The sequence below is a fragment of the Carassius auratus genome, chromosome 3, assembly GCF_003368295.1.
Source record: "Carassius auratus strain Wakin chromosome 3, ASM336829v1, whole genome shotgun sequence".
Lineage (NCBI taxonomy): Eukaryota > Metazoa > Chordata > Actinopteri > Cypriniformes > Cyprinidae > Carassius > Carassius auratus.
In genome coordinates, this window is record NC_039245.1 from 23,493,366 (window position 1) to 23,511,652 (window position 18,287).

An 18,287-nucleotide genomic window follows, 5' to 3' on the forward strand; every position below is an offset into this window, starting at 1 on the left:
GTATATGTATATGTATATGTATATGTATATGTATATGTATATATATATGTATATATATACATATATATATATATATATATATATATATATATATATATATATATATATATATATATATATATATATAAATCCATCAGGTCTTTGAGACAATTCGCTGAGTTATATAAAATATATTTCTATTATTCATTCATATATATTAATTAAATTAATTTGGGGGGAGAACTACCACTTTAAATGTCAGAAGTCATGTATACACTTTGACCAGTGGGTGGTGCTTTAACCAAACACAAACTTTAAAGTTGTAGCAGGTATTTTTTTTTTTTTTTTTTTTTTTTTCACAGTCAGTAAAATAAATAAATAAAACTATTGATATCATTTTGTCAAAAACAAAAAAAAAAAAAACAAATATAAGTTTGAAGAGACGCATTATCATTCAACATATTTAATTGTTTAGGATCCTTATAAAAATAAAGTTTTATGTATTTATTACAAGAGTTACATAGAGAATGCATAGTCAGTTGCATAGAGAGTGTGTTTTAGATGATGCTTTTATATAATTACTTCATGTAAATAGAATAGAGGTTTTTTTTGCCTACTCAGATTCCCCATAGCCTACAGAGTTTATCTAAAGAAGACAAAGTAGAAACATTAGATTATAAGTTTTATGACAGTTCAATCAAATAATAATCAAATAATCATATATAATAGTAGATCTTTACTTTGAAGAAACATGGTGGACGAAGATTTAAAGTTTGGCCCTGTCTTTAACTAGTTTTACACCAGCACCACAGTTCAGGTAACTTACTGTTCCAGTGCTTTTCAGAGTGAACACAGTGTCACACCAGGCTCCTTTCTGCCCTTTCGTCTTGACAGCAGTGACTTTAAACTTCTCATACGGAGGAATCAACACCTCTTTCTGTTTAGGATACTTAGAGTATTTTATCACATTAACACCTTTACAAGTTTCAATTTCAAAACAAGATCTAGGTCTGAAACGCCTTGCTACTGCTTTATCAAAAGAAGAGGATGTAAATGAGCCGAAACGAATCTCTTTGTTCACAACATCCTTAGCAAATTTAACTCTAGTACCACGATACGTTAAATAGCATTTAGGTTGTGTTTTCTTCAGAATCTGTGTTGCATCTGTTAACAAAAAGTAAAGTGAATACCATGAGAATTTCACGTCTTTGTACTTTTGTTTCTCACTACGGACAGCGTTGTTGAACTTTCGATATACAACAAAATTTTTGCTAGTGTACACATAAATTGCTACTGAATGAATCACTTTCAAATTATCCTCTGGATCCTTGACTTTATATTCACCACGAAGCCAAGTCTTTTTAAATGCAGTAGATTTTTTGATTTCCTTCCGCAGAAATTTTGTTGTCACCAAATATCCCATTTTCGCTCTGCAGCCGTTATATTGGTCATCAACAGAATTTGGTGCCATATCCAATGTGTAAATCTTTCTTGAGGCAGCAGGTGCTCTATGATCCTACAGCAACAGGAATCATAATTATCAATCATCAGTATCCATGTCTGTAATATTCATACTAGAACACAAGCTTACCTGTCCTAGAGCAGCTAAAATGAGAAGAAGAGCTTCAATGATCAGCAGCATCTTGATTCAGTCGAATCTCTCAGATGATCTAGTAGATCTAGTGAAGATCAGATGCTGAAAACAACCTATAAACAAACACTATGCAATTAAACCTGACTGTGACATTCACTGATGGAAGCATTACATTGACTTTTACTTTAAGCCCAAACTTACCTGAGAATACTGTTGTCTCTTTCTGTCAGATTCTGTTTTCAGTATTTTTCTACAGTTCAGGAGCAACAATGAGATTAGAAGATCAGAAAATTCGCAGTAAGATGAATCTTCAACACAAAATATGGGAAAATGGCTGTTTTATACCACTGATAATGTGTGTGTGTGTGTGTGTGTTGTGTGACATAACAGCTGAAGTGTTAAACGAACTTTTGAGCTCATCATAAAGGTCTATGTGTGAATGTCTATGTGTGGTTTCACGCTGGACAAACTCTGGGCTTCTGCTTAGACGTGTAACAAGACTTTACACGCCTCAGGATTTTTCTCCAGATCAGTTGTTCTGTGGGACATTCTGACTCTATCAATTATACAGATGTAATACAGAGTCTGAGTTAAAATTAAATTAATGAGACTCAGTTTAGTTTGCATCATCATTTCTTGATCTGGTCTAGAGAGGAGTTTCATCAGTTTTCATTAAAAAAGGAAAATGTTCTCTTTTTCCATTCATTTTATATCTGTTATAAGTGTAGTACTTCGTTAAACATGACAGTGATGCACAGTAGGAGAAAATTTCAAGGACATACATTTCTCTAATCCAAAGATAGCAAACAAAGTCTGTTTGAGAGGTAAGAATTTCACTTCACCCTCTGTCTTTACAATTATGAATAATTTATTGTCCTTTTATGACTGTGAAATTTAACTTTGATGTATGTGTTCATTAATGTGTGCCCTGAACATTGATTAAATATGTCATTACATACTTTATCGTAGGTTTACTGTGCAATTTAGAGAAAATATGTGGGTTATAGATTAAACAAACTGTTTCAAATCTACCTGCAGTACAATAATATTGTGTCATACGGAGCCCCTAAAGGGTTATTGTGGTGGAAAAAAAATCAAGAGTGATTGAAAAAATTGGACTGGGAGATTTTTTTTTTTTGTTTGTTTGTTTTGGATTTTTTGCATTATCTCACAAAACTTTTCGTTCCTTTGCAAAACGTGCATTCTCTCAAAGAAATTTTGCGTTGTCTTGCAAAGGTATTTGCTTTCCCTCATAAAACATTTGCGCTCCCTCACAAAACGTTTGCGTTCTCTTGCAAATCATTTGGATTCCTTCTGTTTACTTTACATATTGTAGTGGTTCATAGAGTTTTGTTTTGAACTTGGACAAAATAGTTGTGGCAGGGGAGGCGCGGTTTAGCGAGGTCTGTGACGGGAGAGAGAGTGAAGGGATCAGCGGTGGTAAGTGTGTTAAGTGAGAGACAAGTGACACCTGCTTCTCATTGTAGTGATTGGCGTGGGGAAGCAGAGAGAGCTGAGGACTCAAGCAGGAACGGGAAACGAAAGACTGTGAATTGCCCGGCAGTTGTTTAAATTAAGTGAATGCGCAAGTGGCGCGACTTTGTTTTATTTTTGTGATTAATGAAGAAACCCATGAGCCTCAGAAAGGCCGACCCTGGTCTCCTTCCTTCTCTGACATACGAACATTATCACAGTCATTGCATGCTTATTAAGGCACCATTTTGGGACAATCTAAAACTCTTAATATAAAACACCAGATGACCAAATTCTCACACCTTATTAATAAAGCATACAGACAAGCAGAATAGCCCATAATATGAATGTAACCCTGGTAAATTGCCCTTTAAGCATATTACTCATAAAAAGAAAATGCTTAATGGACTAAGACAGTGGTATGAGGCAGATTTCGGTATACAGTTTATTCATAAATTAAGGTAAGCCCAGAAGAACAGAATAGTTTTATTTTAAACTTAGACTCAAGTTCATTTAACCATTTAAAACTGTTATGCTATAGAAAATGCACAAATGAGGCTAAGACATTAAAGACTAAATCCAAAATATGGTACAGAGTTTATTCATAAAATATAGGCTAGCCAATTATGCACAGAAAAGCAGAATAGCTATACATGCCAAAACCTAATGTAAAGTAAACCAAATGTTGCATTTAGTAAAACATGACACATTATACAGAAACCAATCATAATGATCAATCATCAGTATTAATGTCTGTAATATTCATACTAGAACACAAGCTTACCTGTCCTAGAGCAGCTAAAATGAGAAGAAGAGCTTCAATGATCAGTATCTTGATTCAGTCGAATCCCTCAGATTCTCTAGTAGATCTAGTGAAGAGCAGATGCTGAAAGAAAACCAGAGACACAGGGCTTAGCAAATACTTAATTTGTATATCACTTCAGTAAGAACATGTAAATAGATTTGCCAAATGAATTGTACTTTACCCCCAAACTTACCTGAAAATACTATTTTGTCAGCTTCTGAGTTTTCTGTCTTCTATTTTCCAGGAGCTCAAGAGCAACGGAGATAACATCAGAAAAGTAATTCACTCTCAGCCAGACAACAACCACTCTTCAAACAAATGGATGTCGAAGCTGAAGATGCTTTCTATATTACCAATAATGTGTGAATGTTTTCTGAAATATGACAGCTGAAGTGTAATCTTGTTGCATTCAGGTCATCTAAACTGTTGAGTTCATCTAGTGCAACACTTGTGATGTGTTTTACACTGGACTAAAAAAAAAAAAAAACTTTACATGTCAAGCAAATTTGACTCTGTGAAAATAATCATACATTATCAGAATTAAGGAAAAGGAATAAAAAAAAAAAATCGCACTATTCCCAGCCCCAGCCTCCGTGTCTTCTGCCCTGTTAATTACTGTATCATCTCATGTGGAGTATGTATTTTTTAAAGTATGTATTATTAAAATACAGTGCATGACATTGTCTTACCACATTTAATTACTTTTTGAGCAGGCTTTATATACTTTCCATTGAAAATTAGACATTTCAATACTGTACAACACACACAATACCTTACAACACTGACCCACTGTCCAGTAGAGCCCTTTACTTCTGATATCAATGCTTAATAACTTATTTTATACTTTGATATATTACAGTTGTCTTTTGTTGAAATTACCTTGTTATTTTGCTAATAATGTGTGTGCGTGTTCTGAGCTGAAGTGTGATCTGCTGAAGTATTATCTTTTAGCTGAAGTGAACAGTTGAGTTCATCATAATACACCACTTGTGAAGGTCTGTGTGTGGTTTCTAACTGTTTGAGTTCCTGCCTAGAGATGTAAAAACAACTGTGTTAGTAGTTGCAGTTGTAATTTCAGCAGTTGTGGCTCTATTAATATAACACAGTGACAGATTTTGTCACAACGTTTTTTAAATGGTGATGCGTTGAACATACTGTTCTGATGACGCAAGAGTAGCAACTATGGCAGCTGAGAAGGCCATTCTTTGTGTTCTTTGTGAAGAATTTCGGACCCATCTATTTAGCCTCACATACTGACTTTATTTGTAGTTCATATGGTATTAATACCCTGTATTTTCTTTCTCGTTTTTAGGAAAATCACTTAATTACCATTGTTTATTTATATACCAAATGTCATACATTTTCAATGAAGCTAAAAATATAAATAACTACATCATTATGTTGATATCCTTTATTTTTTCAATAAAACTTACGACAAACATGTCTTCAAATATCCTGAGTTGTTGCGTATACCGAGCTGCAACGAACACATTTGTAGATTATTTTCTTTGAAGCCATTGTGCGAGTTCACTTTAATACTGTGTGCTTTATATACATGTTGCTGCTGATTGGACTGCAGTTCTGACACACCCACCAAACCAGAGAAAACGCATCTCAAACCCTGTTGCACACCGGTGCACGCTGTTTCCAGGAAACATGACGTTCAACCCGGAAACCATAGCAAAACGTTGCGCACCGTTTTTAACTTGAACATGCCTCTGATTTGTGATGCGATACAGAGTATGAATTAAACAAAGGAAATATAAAGAAAACTATGTTTGTTCAAAAGTTGTAAGCTATACGATGCTATAGCATGCATCCACCTTTCTTTATTAAACAAAAGCAAAAGTTAATAGAAAACCACTATTTGTGGTTTAAAATGTATGTGATTCTCAAAATCAAAACTTGTGAAACAGGCTTATTTGACAACATATTACTCATTCTGATAAAAAAGACATATATTTAGGCCAGAGGTGTAAACTCAGTTCCTGGAGGGCTACATCACTTGCAGATTTTTATAACAGTGGAAACAACTAAATACACAGTCATTTTTTGCTCATAAATGAAAGAGTGATACTCCATTCTAAACTGTAAAGGGACTAGTTGTATTTGTGTGCAGTCACAATATCAATAAAACGTTGTGCTTTTATGAAATAAAGAAAATAAAATGCTTTCTGCAGTCTGAGGTTTGAACAGGATTGCTTCACCACGATGAACCTACACTCAGCGAACTGCCTCACAGATCTGATAATATATATATATTAATATATAAACTGTTGATAAGAGTGACTGTTGAGTTTACACTGTATTTACTTGAAGCTGCAGAATTTGCAAACCTCATATAAATGAACAGAAAATTAAACAGCTTATATTTAATACTTAATATTAAAGTTGATCATTTTGTTGATCATTTTGTCACTCAAGAAACATTTTGATAATTTGTTGAAAAAGACAAATATATGTTTGAAGAGGCGTACTATCATTCAACTTATTTCATTGTTTAGGATCCTTATGAAAATAAAGTTTTATGATTTTATTACAAGAATTACATAGAGAATAGAGTGTGTTTTAGGGAATGTTTTTATATAATTACTTCATGTAAATAGAATACAGTTTTTTGTCTACTCAGATTCCCCATACACAGCTTACAGAGTTACATGTTAAATTTACATGTTAAACTTGATCAAAACAAGACAAAGCAGAAACACTAGAAGATTGCTGACTTGTATCACAGTTCAAAGCATCATTGCTGATTTCTTTAAAAGCTTGAGAAGGTTTTTCTTTTCTTTTTTTCCATAATTAATCGCATAATCCTATATTATAAAATATTTTCTGTTTGAAGAAACATGATGAACAAAGATTTAAAGTTTGGCCCTGTCTTTAACTAGTTTTACACCAGCACCACAGTTCAGGTAACTTACTGTTCCAGTGCTTTTCAGAGTGAACACAGTGTCACACCAGGCTCCTTTCTGCCCTTTCGTCTTGACAGCAGTGACTTTAAACTTCTCATTCGGAGGAATCAATACCTCTTTCTGTTCAGGATATTTAGAGTATTTTATCACAGAAACACCTTTACAAGTTATAATTTCAAAACAAGATCTAGGTCTGAAACCACTTGCTACTGCTTTATCAAAAGAGGAAGATGTAAATGAGCCGAAACGAATCTGTTTGTTCACAACATTCTTAGCAAGTTCAACTCTTGTACCACGATATGTTAAATAGCATTTAGGTTGTGTTTTCTTCAGAATCTTTGTTGCATCTGTTAACAAAAAGTAAAGTGAATACCATGAGAATGTACCAGCTTTGTACTTTTGTTTCTCACTACGGACAGCGTTGTTGAAATTTCGATATACAACAGAATTATTGCTAGTGTACACAAAAATGGCAACTGAATGAAACAGTTTCAAATTATCCTCTGGATTCTTGGCTTTATATTCACCATCAAGCCAAGTGTTTTTAAATTCTGTACATTTATTGATTTCCATCTGCAGAAATTTTGTTTTCACCAAGTATGCCATTTTCGCTGTGCAGCCGAAATATTGGTCATCAACAGAATTCCGTGCCATATCCAATGTATAAATCTCTCTTGCGGCAGCAGTTTCTCTATGATCCTGCAGCAACAGGAATCATAATTATCAATCATCAGTATTCATGTCTGTAATATTCATACTAGAACACAAGCTTACCTGTCCTAGAGCAGCTAAAATGAGAAGAAGAGCTTCAATGATCAGCAGCATCTTGATTCAGTCAAAAGAGCAGATGCTGGATACAACCTATTAAAAAAAAAAAAAAAAAAAAAAAAAAAACTATGCAATTAAACCTGGCTGTGTCATTCACTGATGGAAGCATTACATGGACTTTTACTTTAAGCCCAAACTTACCTGAGAATACTGTTGTCTCTTTCTGTCAGATTCTGTTTTCAGTATTTTTTTTGGAGTTCAGGAGCAACAATGAGATTAGAAGATCAGAAAAGTCACAGTCAGATGACTCTCCAACACAAGAGATGGGAGTGGCTGTTTTATACCACTGATAATGTGTGTGTGTGTGTGTGTGTGTGTGTGTGTGTGTGACATAACAGCTGAAGTGTTAAACGAACTTTTGAGCTCATCATAAAGGTCTATGTGTGAATGTCTATGTGTGGTTTCACGCTGGACAAACTCTGGGCTTCTGCTTAGACGTGTAACAAGACTTTACACGCCTCAGGATTTTTCTCCAGATCAGTTGTTCTGTGGGCCATTCTGACTCTATCAATGATACAGATGTAATACAGAGTCTGAGCTGAAATTAAATTAATGAGACTCAGTTTAGTTTGCATCATCATTTCTTGATCTGGTCTAGACAGGAGTTTCATAAAAAAATGAAAACGAGCCAATGGCCAGATTGGATGCGTGTGCTATTCCAGCACTGTTGATGTCCAGCACTTGCGTGCATGCCCTATCAGTCAGCCCCTGTGTTGGACTAGGTGCCTCCATGTGTTGTGATACCCCCTTTTCTGGGAAATCCCACGTGTGTATTTCCACATTAAGTCTCTTTGTAGCGTGTATCTTTCCCTTGACAAGCATCTTGCCAGCTCTGTCGTTGAAACTTCTACCCTGCGGGCTGGGTACCTTAGAGTTCTTGTGGACACTCTCTAGGTAGATGCCTGCCTTTTTAAGTCCTCCTATGAGCAGGCAGCCTGCTAGCATACATCTAGCTGGAATATCCTTCCCAGTGCATTCTGTGTCAGGTATAGGCCCTCACTCATGGTGGCCTTACGACAGGGTGCTATCACTCACACGGGTCACTGGAAGACAGCCATGTGGCGTTTTGTAAAGGACCCCAATTGTCAGTTTTTTTCTGATGTAATGTTGAGCGTGACCGACTGAAAGGGAACATCTAGGTTACATATGTAACCCTCGTTCCCTGAAGGCGGGAACAAACACGTTACATCCTTTGCCACATCGCTGTTCCGCTCAACGGCCGGGTCACCGGGCTCGCCTCCTCAGTGAAGACTTGAATGCGAGTTGCTTGCGCTGCTTCTTATATACCCACACAGCGGTGTGGAGCTTGTGATGCAAATCCCATAGACCAAGGTACACTGTGTACCATCGGCTCATTTTGTTACCACTTGAAGGTGATTTTGCTCTCGGGCGAGACCTCATTCATCAGTCTCTTTCTGACGTAACATCTCCGTTCCCTCCTTCAGGGAATGAGGGTTACATACATAACCTAGATGTTTCTAATCTACCTGCAGTACAATCATATTGTGTCATACTGAGCCCCTAAAGGGTCAAGGAGTTTTTTTTTATTTTATTTTTTTTGCATTATCTGACCAACATTTGCGTTACCTACAGAAACTTTGCATTCCCTCGCAGAATTGAGTGTTCTCCTGCGAAACGTTTGCGATCCCTAAATAAACTTTGCATTCCCTCACAAAACTTTTTTTGCCGAACCTTAGATTTTTTTTCCACCGAACCGAACCCTAGGCTTGCGCTACGCTGGTTGACGCCACATGGCCGTTGATTACGGGATGATGTTTACATGAGGACCGTTCTGTAGCAATACAGAGCCAGTCACATTGGGCGCTGACCTGGAGATAAGCGTTTTTCTCGGTTAGCCTTTGATGCCTTTTCAGTGAGGGAAGACAAACCGGCAGCGATTTCCACTGTATGCCACCAACATCTGTGCCAAGTGAAAGACTTTTCAGTACTGCTGGGGACATTCGTTCCCACACTCGCAACCGGCTTACACCTGAACCCCTTTAATTGCAAACATCGCCGACGGCCCCAGTTTATTATTGTTTCACTTTCACAGCACGTTAAACATCACTGTCTTACTTGATCTGGACAAACTGTGCATCAATTGGAAGTTTAAAGACTCAAGCTTCGATATTTGACCAATATTTTGATAAAACATTGTTGCAGTGACAGATATTTAGTGATTTATGTCAGGAGTGCAAAATAATAAATCCGTATTATGCCACATTTTGAATAGAAATTCACCACTCACTCATATTCAGTCACGTCAGCAGCGGTTTATTTGTGTTCACATAGACTCACTGAACAGCGTCAATAAGGATTTATAGACCAAAGATGCATATCCGCGGAGATATATGGATATATTTACTGATGTTTACTTCATATTTCTTCAGACAGAATCATCATTTCTATTCATTTTCCACTGATTTATGCGATCTGATGATAAATAGCCTCTCCCAGTGCCGTCTCTGTGTGTTTGCTTCCGTGTACTCAAGCTGTGACCCAGACAGACTCTAATTGGTCCTTCGGCTTGTCAATCTGACAGTCCCAAAACCAGAGAGCGTCAGATCGTGTCACATGGTTCGTGAACAGTTCCTGGTTCATATCTGCTCACAACAACACTGAAACACCTCTGTACACATGAAATATCCGAATAATAAACCCGCGATTACGATAGTAAAGCTTGGTATGAGATTTTCTTGAGATCTGGGGCATTTTATAAAATATAAAAAATAATATTCATTGGAAATGCTAACTTGTGCAGCGATGAAAAAGGCTACAAATAACATATTTTTACAACAGTAAACGACCAAATTCCACCCCTGATCGCTAAAGGAAGTTATTATAAACACTCAATCGGGGTTTAAAGTGAGTTTTGAGTAAAAGTGTACTAATAATTTCATAAATTGTCTGATGTAGCTTGATGCTAACGTTAGCTCCAGTGCTACTAATAGCAGGTGCATTTCTTCTTCATAATGCATTTTTGTCTCAATAATTCACGTAAGGTCGTAAGAAAATGTTTTGTTGGATTTTTATAGTAAGACTTTTGATAAATAAGGGCTAAATGCAAACAGAGACTGAAGTGAGATCGCTGCTTTGTGTCTTTGTAAAGCCTGAAAAACCACAATCAAGGCTAATAAAGGTGGAATAAAAACAAAAGAATAATGATAAAAGAGTAATGCGGATAATGTGTCGTACCTGGCGGAGGTGTGAAAGACTCGTTTGGTGAGAATAATAGAATAATGAATCGAGCAGTTTTCACAGCTAAACACACATACAAAATACACAGGAGAGGCTACATGTGAGATTTTACAGAGATGACAAGGGCCATAAATCAATCTGATTAGCCTTCTCTAAAAAAACACATGACATGGCCTTAGAAAATATTTCATAAAATTCACAGTTTTACAGATTCGATTATGAAATTTTTTATGAAGTTTTGGAAGACTTGTGGCCTTAGCTACACTGTGCTTTCAAACTCATATCCTACATCCACAATTTTTAAAATACATTTAAAAAATATGTTTTTAATATTTTTATTTTAGTTTTTATGTTTGAGCTTATATATCTCTATTATCATAACAGTCTGAGTGTTTCTGATTCCTGAACAGTAAACTTTAAAGTGTCAGCTTTGTGAACAAAGGTTGATTATGTATCTAGTCAGAAAGAATCATGAGCAGAAACCTTTTTATTTTGGGTATGTCATTTCTGTCTCCATGCCAAAAAAGGGGGGTTACTAGTAAGGGGTTAATGCAGAGCGTCTTGTTTTTTTTTTTTTGTTTTTTTTGAAGGAAATTTCATGTGAAAGGTTAGAGGTTTTACATTAATTTAATTATGACGCAGGAGATGTGTGTGATCTTCCGTAATATTTTTTGTAATATTTGGCTACTGTATCGTAGCCTAGCCTACTGTTATAAACGAAAACTGCCTACTATCCATGTTTATTGAGTAAATGTTCTGGTTTAAACATATTCTGGTTTAAAAAAATAAAAGAATAACACTTTTCTTTGCATTGTTGCACATTTATTGAAAGGTTTTGGTTTGTACTTGGGTAAGCATAGTCTTATGGTAATTGTCAAAATAGTTTTTCCCACTTGTCATCCTGGCATAATATTTTTTTTTACAGTTAAAATATCTTAAACAAATAAAATATCTTAAAAGAATCTTAAACAGTGGATTCAGTATCCAGCCGAACCCAAAGAATCTGGATTCGGTACATCCCTAGTTCATACAGCTCTGTAAGTTCACAATGGAGCGGTTTATAGACTATACTTGGACGAAATAGTCATTGCATGTTTATTAAGGCACGATTTTGGGATATTCTAAAACTCTTAATATAAAACACTGGATTACTAAATTCAGTACACACCTTATTAATAAAGCATACAGACAAGCAGAATAACCCAGAATATGAATGTAGCTTTAGCACTTTAAGCATATCCCTCATAAAAAGAAAATGCTTAATGGACTAAGACTGGGGTAGGCAAGTTCAATCCACCTGAAACACACCTGAACAAGCTCACCAATGTCTTCGGCATTACTAAGTTTACAGGCAGGTGAGTTTTTTTAAGGGTTGGAGCAGAACTCTGCAGGACTGCGGCTCTCTAGGACCGAACTTGCCTACCCCTAGACTAAGACAACTTACCTGAAAATATTTTTGGTTATTTTCTAAGAGCCACGATGAAAGGAGATCAGAAAAGTCAGTCGCTCACAGATAAACAACAATTCCCTAAACCAACAGATGAGGAAGGAGGCTTTTTTATACAAACCCGATTACAAAAGTTGGGACACTGTACAAATTGTGAATAAAAACAAAATGCAATGATATGGAAGCTTTAAATTCTATTTTATTCAGAATACAACATAGATAACATATCAAATGTTTAAACTGAGAAAATGTATAATTTTAAGGGGAAAAATAAGATGATTTTACATTTAAAAAATACTTTGTAGCATCTTCCTCTTCATGATGCGCCAAATGTTTTCTATGGGTGAAATATCTGGACTGCAGGCTGGCCATTTCAGTACCAGTGGGTGTGGGCACATCACATAATTTTTATTTGACGATTCCGGGAATTTATTGAATGAACTAGGGCTGTGCGATATGAAAAAAAAAAAAAATATATATATATATATATATCGCGATTTCTATGATAAATTTAGCGATTGTGACAAACCGATATGCTTTCACAGTCATAAATGCATTTAGGATTAATTTGAAACATATTTCCAAAAGAAGACCAATTAGAGCTTTATCAAAATGTTGTAACGTCTCTAGAACAGATATAAGTCAAAATTATCAGTATAGTAAAGATATCCCGTGTCCAGGGACTTTTTTTTCTGACTTTTTTTTCTTTTTTGTTTTTTGCTTTTTGTTCATAGAGCTCATTAATTGTAGCGGTGCCTAGGTGTTTGCAGTGTGTATACAGTATGTGTATGCAGTCAGCAGCGAGAGTGCATAAATAGCACATTAAAATAATGCACGAGTGCGAATCTCTCTGTTCGCACGCAGATTTCCTTTGCGCTGTCACAAAACCACACGTACTTGCTCAGATATGCTGCTCTGCGCGGAGAGAGTGTGCACACTTAAAACGTGTCTCCTCTCACTTAAACTGCGTCCTTTGCACTCACAACTCTCTCTATGCTCATGTGTTAGATGTTAATTATTTTTGCACGTTTTTATTTCTATCCTTTTACCGCGTGGATTGTGAACACTCTGATCCATTAACATGGGCTCAGAAAAAATGCACATCACAGACACTGTGTGAACCTGGAGTTAGGCATATGTCCAGTCTGTTCTGTTCTCGTGCTAGGTGTAATGCATTATGATTGGATCGGATAGCATACTGCAGGAGGTCAGTAGAAATCGCACACGCTCAAATCGTGATTTTATGACCATTTCTATTAATCGCATAGCACTAAAATGGACTGGAAATGAACAGAAAATAACTCAGGCTGGCACCGCTCAGCAAAATGGGAAAACCAGATCCAGGCAGAGCTCGGCATATATTCTTAAACCAATCAGCGAGCTCGAATAGTGGAAGCATAGTAACAGTTTAATATTATTTTTTTTGTTATTTAATTATATATATGTTATGTTATGACTTGGACATTTTTACATATATTAACAACATTTATTTTAATAGTAATTGGCGGCCCACCTGCAATACCACAGCGACCCACTAAGGGGCCGTGGACCACAGGTTGAAATCCACTGCATTAAGCCATGTTAAGTGTTTATGTTTTTTCTACGGGAGGAAAACGTTTAGCGAGAGACTTTGTGCATTGCGTTCAAATTCTGGTGCTGTGGCCATGGATTTGCCGATCTTCTCTTTTTCTTGCAGGACCCTGTACGTTACAGTACTAAACTAGGTTTAATCATTTAATCACCACCACAGCTTCTTGTCTCCATTGGCAACATGCCCCGATTTGTGTTGATCGCAAGTGTAGGTAGCAGAGAGTGCAAGTAGCGATTGCAAGTGACATTGTAATTTAGTTTCTTTTATTCTTGTCTTCGTCACCTGGCTACTGTTATAAAATGTTGGCAAATTCAAACAAAAAGTTATACAAAATCAACAAAATAAAAAATAAACACTGCAAGTGATGTCACTAGCAGAAGTGCAAGTGTCAGAGAAAACCCTATTGGGAATATAACAAATAAGTTTTATGGGTTATGGTTAGGATTCTAAAATATATGCATATTTTACAGGCAAGAAAAGCCACCAAAGCAGTCACATGCTTTGAACGTTCCATAAACAATAGCTAATGTGATGTTTCAGACAGCATCCTTTACTGGGTCATGTTAGATGGAGTTCCTGCAAAACATATTCAAAGATGCAAGGTGTAATTTTATTAAGCCAAGCAAGCAGTTGCTCTTGAAAGATGGAAAGATATATTGCATGTTTTATTTTTGACTAAATGGTCCCTTATGAAATAATCTTCATGCACATTCACAAAAGTTTGCAATCTCATTCAGTTATTAAAAATTGCAGGGCTCTGTTATATTTTTTCTTCCTCTTAAAGGACCTCTACATCCATGCCATATCCAGTCAGATATACTGGATGTGAAACTGCACTCATGCATAATCTATTTTTAAACGCATGGTTCCTTTTAGGCTAAAATCCAGTTTTATATCTAAATGCTTCTATATTTCACTGATTTAAAATTTGATACTTTTCTTTAAAATATTATTTGTTTTACTTCACTGTCTTTGAAGAATTTTGTGCATCACCTTTTTTGGTTTTGAAGAAATCCCAGTACATCCATATAAATGCTTAAAGCAGAAGTTTCTCTTCTTGAACCCCTTTAACTACAGACATAATCTTGGAGTCATTAGAAATCTAAGACTTTGCTCCTCAAGTCTCAGAACTGCTCTTATTGACAATGAGTATCGTCACTGGAGATTTTTAGCAGTATTGGGCATTTTATAATGGCTCTGCCAGTGGATATAACTGTACATAAATGTCAAGCAAAAGCTCCACTCCTCACCACAATGTAGCATGAACAGTGTCTAAATGGCAAGTGTGGAGATTTGCTCAGTTTGAGGACAGATACAATCTCTCCACCTCCACATTCAATTATATCCAGAGCACATTTCAGAACTGAAGAACTGTTTGCCTTTTAAATTTACCACAATACAGGAAGTTAAATCAGTAATTTAGCAATCCTCAGTTCAATTCAAGTTCAAGAACCACTGCAGAGGCTCTTTTTAACCCAAACACAATGTGGAATATTGTAGAAATATATTCTAGCATTTTCAACTTTACATAATATTTCAGTCATGTGACACAAATTATACGGTTATGCAGCCTATAATTGAAGAAATGAATCAGAGAAACATAATCTGTCTGATTCAAAACCATGTAGTCTGATATCCAAAAACTACTTAAAAGCAAACATTAGCATTTTATTAGCAGCTTATTGAAAAATCTTCATCTGAAAAGCACAAATTCAACAAATATTATAGCAATGCGGAGGCAATGGAAATACTTCACAACAATATCATGTGATGTTAAAAGCTAACAATGAAGACATTTTGTATATCTATATCTTACTTGTGGATACAATACTGGACACAACATAATAGTAATAGAAAAGTAATAGTAAATAAAAAAGCAATAAGTAAATAACTATATGGTGAACGAGTACAGAAACAGGCATGTATTATGGAAATCATGCAAGGAGGTCAATTTAAAACACGCAACATACATCCTGAAGTCTTACTGTAGCTCAAAATCTACAGCAGCAGCGTCGTTTCTGACCACTATGATGGCCGGTGTGAGTTTCTCCATCAGTGGGATTGAGACGAGCATGTACGAGCATCTGATTCTGTCCTAGACAACCACATGGTCGGCCTATAAACTTACTTTTTGTATGGACTTGACTGGCCATTAGCTTTCGATAAAAGCATCTGCAAAATGCAGAAGTGTTAAATGTTGATGTATTTTTAAGGAACTTGGAAGGTTTCTTGAAAGCCACTGCACAGTTCAGGTCACTTCTTTTCCCAAAGCTTTCCAACCTGTACACAATGTCACACCAGAGATTTGTATGATATTTTCTCATCTTGACAGCAGTGACTTTAAACTCCTCGTATGGAGGTATCAACACCTCTTTCTGTTCAGGATACTTAGAGTATTTTATCACATCAGCTCCTTCACAAGTTTTGATTTCAAAACAAGATTTATTTCCAAAATCTTGTGCTATTTTACGTTCAAGAGATGATGATGTGAATGAGCCGAAACGAACCTTTTTGCCTGTAACATTTTGATAAAATTCAACTGTAGTACCACGATATGTTGACTTGCATTTCTTCTGTGTTTCAGTCAGTATCTGTATTGCATCGCTTAACAAAAAGTGAAGTGAATACCATTTAAATGCCTGGTTTGTGTAGTTTTGCTTACCATTATGAACAGCCATATTAAAATTGCGGTAGATGTTAGAATTAAGGTTGGTGTACACGTAAATGGCAATTGAATGATTCCTTGTCAAGTTATCTTCTGGAGCTGTGGCATTAGCTTCACCTTCTTGCCAAGCATTTCTAAAATCAGTTGAGTTATTGATTTCCTTCTCAAGATATTTTGTCTTCACCAGATGTGCCATTTTCACTTTACAGCCACCATATTGATCATCAACTGAATTCTGTGCAATATCCAGTGGATAAATCTTTCTTGCAGCAGCTGCTCTGTGATCCTGCAAAAACAAGAATCATAATGATCAATCATCAGTATTCATGTCTGTAATATTCATACTGGAACACAAGCTTACCTGTCCTAGAGCAGCTACAATGAGAAGAAGAGCTTCAATGATCAGCAACATCTTGATTCAGTCGAATCCCTCAGATTCTCTAATAGATCTGGTGAAGATCAGATGCTGAAAGACAACTAGAAACACAAGTTCCCTTTCAGTCGATCACTCTCAACATCACATCGGTGACTGGTGAATTGGGATATTGCGTCATTACACCAATCTACTTTGAGTGTAAACTAAATGAGTCAATTGCCTCCAGTTGCTGCTGATCACAGCGTGAGTATAATAAAGCAACAGGTGCAGTGCATACCAGCTTTTCACCTTAACACTAACAGAACGTTTCCTAAAGAGAAATTGTCTCTAAAAGAGCTTCATGGGTGCGTCTTTGTATAGACGACAGGTTGTCCTTGTAAGGATGCCGTATGTCTGTCTCCACAACGGCATCCAATAATTGCATGCCAATGTGCATTGGCTCATTTAGATTACACTCAAAGTAGATGGTCTACTGAAGCAATATCCCAATTTGTGACATCTCCATTCCCTCCTTCAGGGAACAAGGGTTACCATACGTAACAGAGATGAATAGAGTAATGACCGTTAAGATAAAGCATAACACAAAAACACTTAAGAGGAATGAAGAGTGTTGTCACTTAAATTTGTTCACTGATTGACCCAAAAGTTACCTCAGTATCCTCTCGTTTTTCTGTCGGTTTCTGAATTTTGTTTTTCAGGACATCAGGAGCAGCAAGGAGAGAAGTCAGTCAGACAGCAGACAACAGCAGTCTGAGAGATGAGGAAGTTTGTCCTGTTTTTAACATGGCTAATAATGAGTGTGTGTGTATTCTGAGCCTCCAAAATTAGAGAAATTAACAGGCACAGAAGACAAAAGACAACTTTTTCAATCCTTTCTCAGTCACTCAATGGCCAATAAATGCTGCCTGTCAAAGAGTTCTGTGTGTTTGCAATCTTTTATGCAATGATGCCACCACTGCTCTTTCAATGAGAGACATTTGCTGTCAATATACTAACTCGAAAAGCATGGGGATTTAGCATCATCAGATTAATGTTTAAATATTTAGCTATCTGAATAGATGTCAGTGGATGATAGACATCATAACACTGCCTTTCATGAGGAAACAGGCTTGTTTGAAAAACATTTCTACAAAATATCATTTTGCTCCTTCCACATTTTGCAGCACTTTCAAAGTGAAATATCCTCTTACATTGGACAACATTGTGTGGTTATTTGAAGTGTTCATGAGACTGCTGTGTTTCTTTTGTCATTTCACTCTCAGGTCCTCATTTCACATTTTTTTTTTTTTTTTTTTTTTTTTTTCTAGAGAAGCTTTGCATCTCGATGTGAAACTGCACTTGTGCACATTCTAAAATAAACGTGTTTGGTTCCCTTGAGATTTCTTCTATCTCTGCTTATCTCGAGTTCAGGCTGGTGGT

The 18,287-nt window shown here is 36.1% G+C and overlaps 3 protein-coding genes across 4 annotated transcripts; all 3 read right to left on the bottom strand.

The window, feature by feature from the left end:
• Window positions 1–454: 454 nt before the first annotated feature.
• On the bottom strand, window positions 455–1,948 carry LOC113042008 (ecto-ADP-ribosyltransferase 5-like). 2 transcript variants are annotated; one of them, XM_026200621.1, is made up of 3 exons: window positions 1,775–1,948; window positions 1,571–1,686; window positions 455–1,495 (listed from the first exon to the last, which is right to left on the bottom strand). In XM_026200621.1, exons 2-3 carry the CDS (start codon window positions 1,619–1,621, stop codon window positions 746–748), a joined length of 801 nt encoding a protein of 266 aa, XP_026056406.1. In that variant the 5' UTR covers window positions 1,622–1,686; window positions 1,775–1,948; the 3' UTR covers window positions 455–745. The 2 variants fall into 2 exon arrangements, with proteins under 2 accessions (XP_026056406.1, XP_026056401.1); XM_026200616.1 differs by having other exon boundaries at window positions 458–1,495; window positions 1,571–1,675.
• A 4,387-nt stretch (window positions 1,949–6,335) lies between these two features.
• On the bottom strand, window positions 6,336–7,834 carry LOC113051549 (NAD(P)(+)--arginine ADP-ribosyltransferase 2-like). The gene is made up of 3 exons (XM_026215414.1): window positions 7,733–7,834; window positions 7,538–7,624; window positions 6,336–7,462 (listed from the first exon to the last, which is right to left on the bottom strand). The coding sequence occupies exons 2-3, from the start codon at window positions 7,586–7,588 to the stop codon at window positions 6,713–6,715; spliced, it is 801 nt and encodes a 266-aa protein (XP_026071199.1). The 5' UTR covers window positions 7,589–7,624; window positions 7,733–7,834; the 3' UTR covers window positions 6,336–6,712.
• Window positions 7,835–15,224: 7,390 nt separating this feature from the next.
• On the bottom strand, window positions 15,225–17,608 carry LOC113051535 (erythroblast NAD(P)(+)--arginine ADP-ribosyltransferase-like). Its single transcript, XM_026215379.1, has 3 exons — window positions 17,519–17,608; window positions 16,854–16,969; window positions 15,225–16,778 (listed from the first exon to the last, which is right to left on the bottom strand). Exons 2-3 carry the CDS (start codon window positions 16,902–16,904, stop codon window positions 15,819–15,821), a joined length of 1,011 nt encoding a protein of 336 aa, XP_026071164.1. The 5' UTR covers window positions 16,905–16,969; window positions 17,519–17,608; the 3' UTR covers window positions 15,225–15,818.
• Window positions 17,609–18,287: the final 679 nt, after the last annotated feature.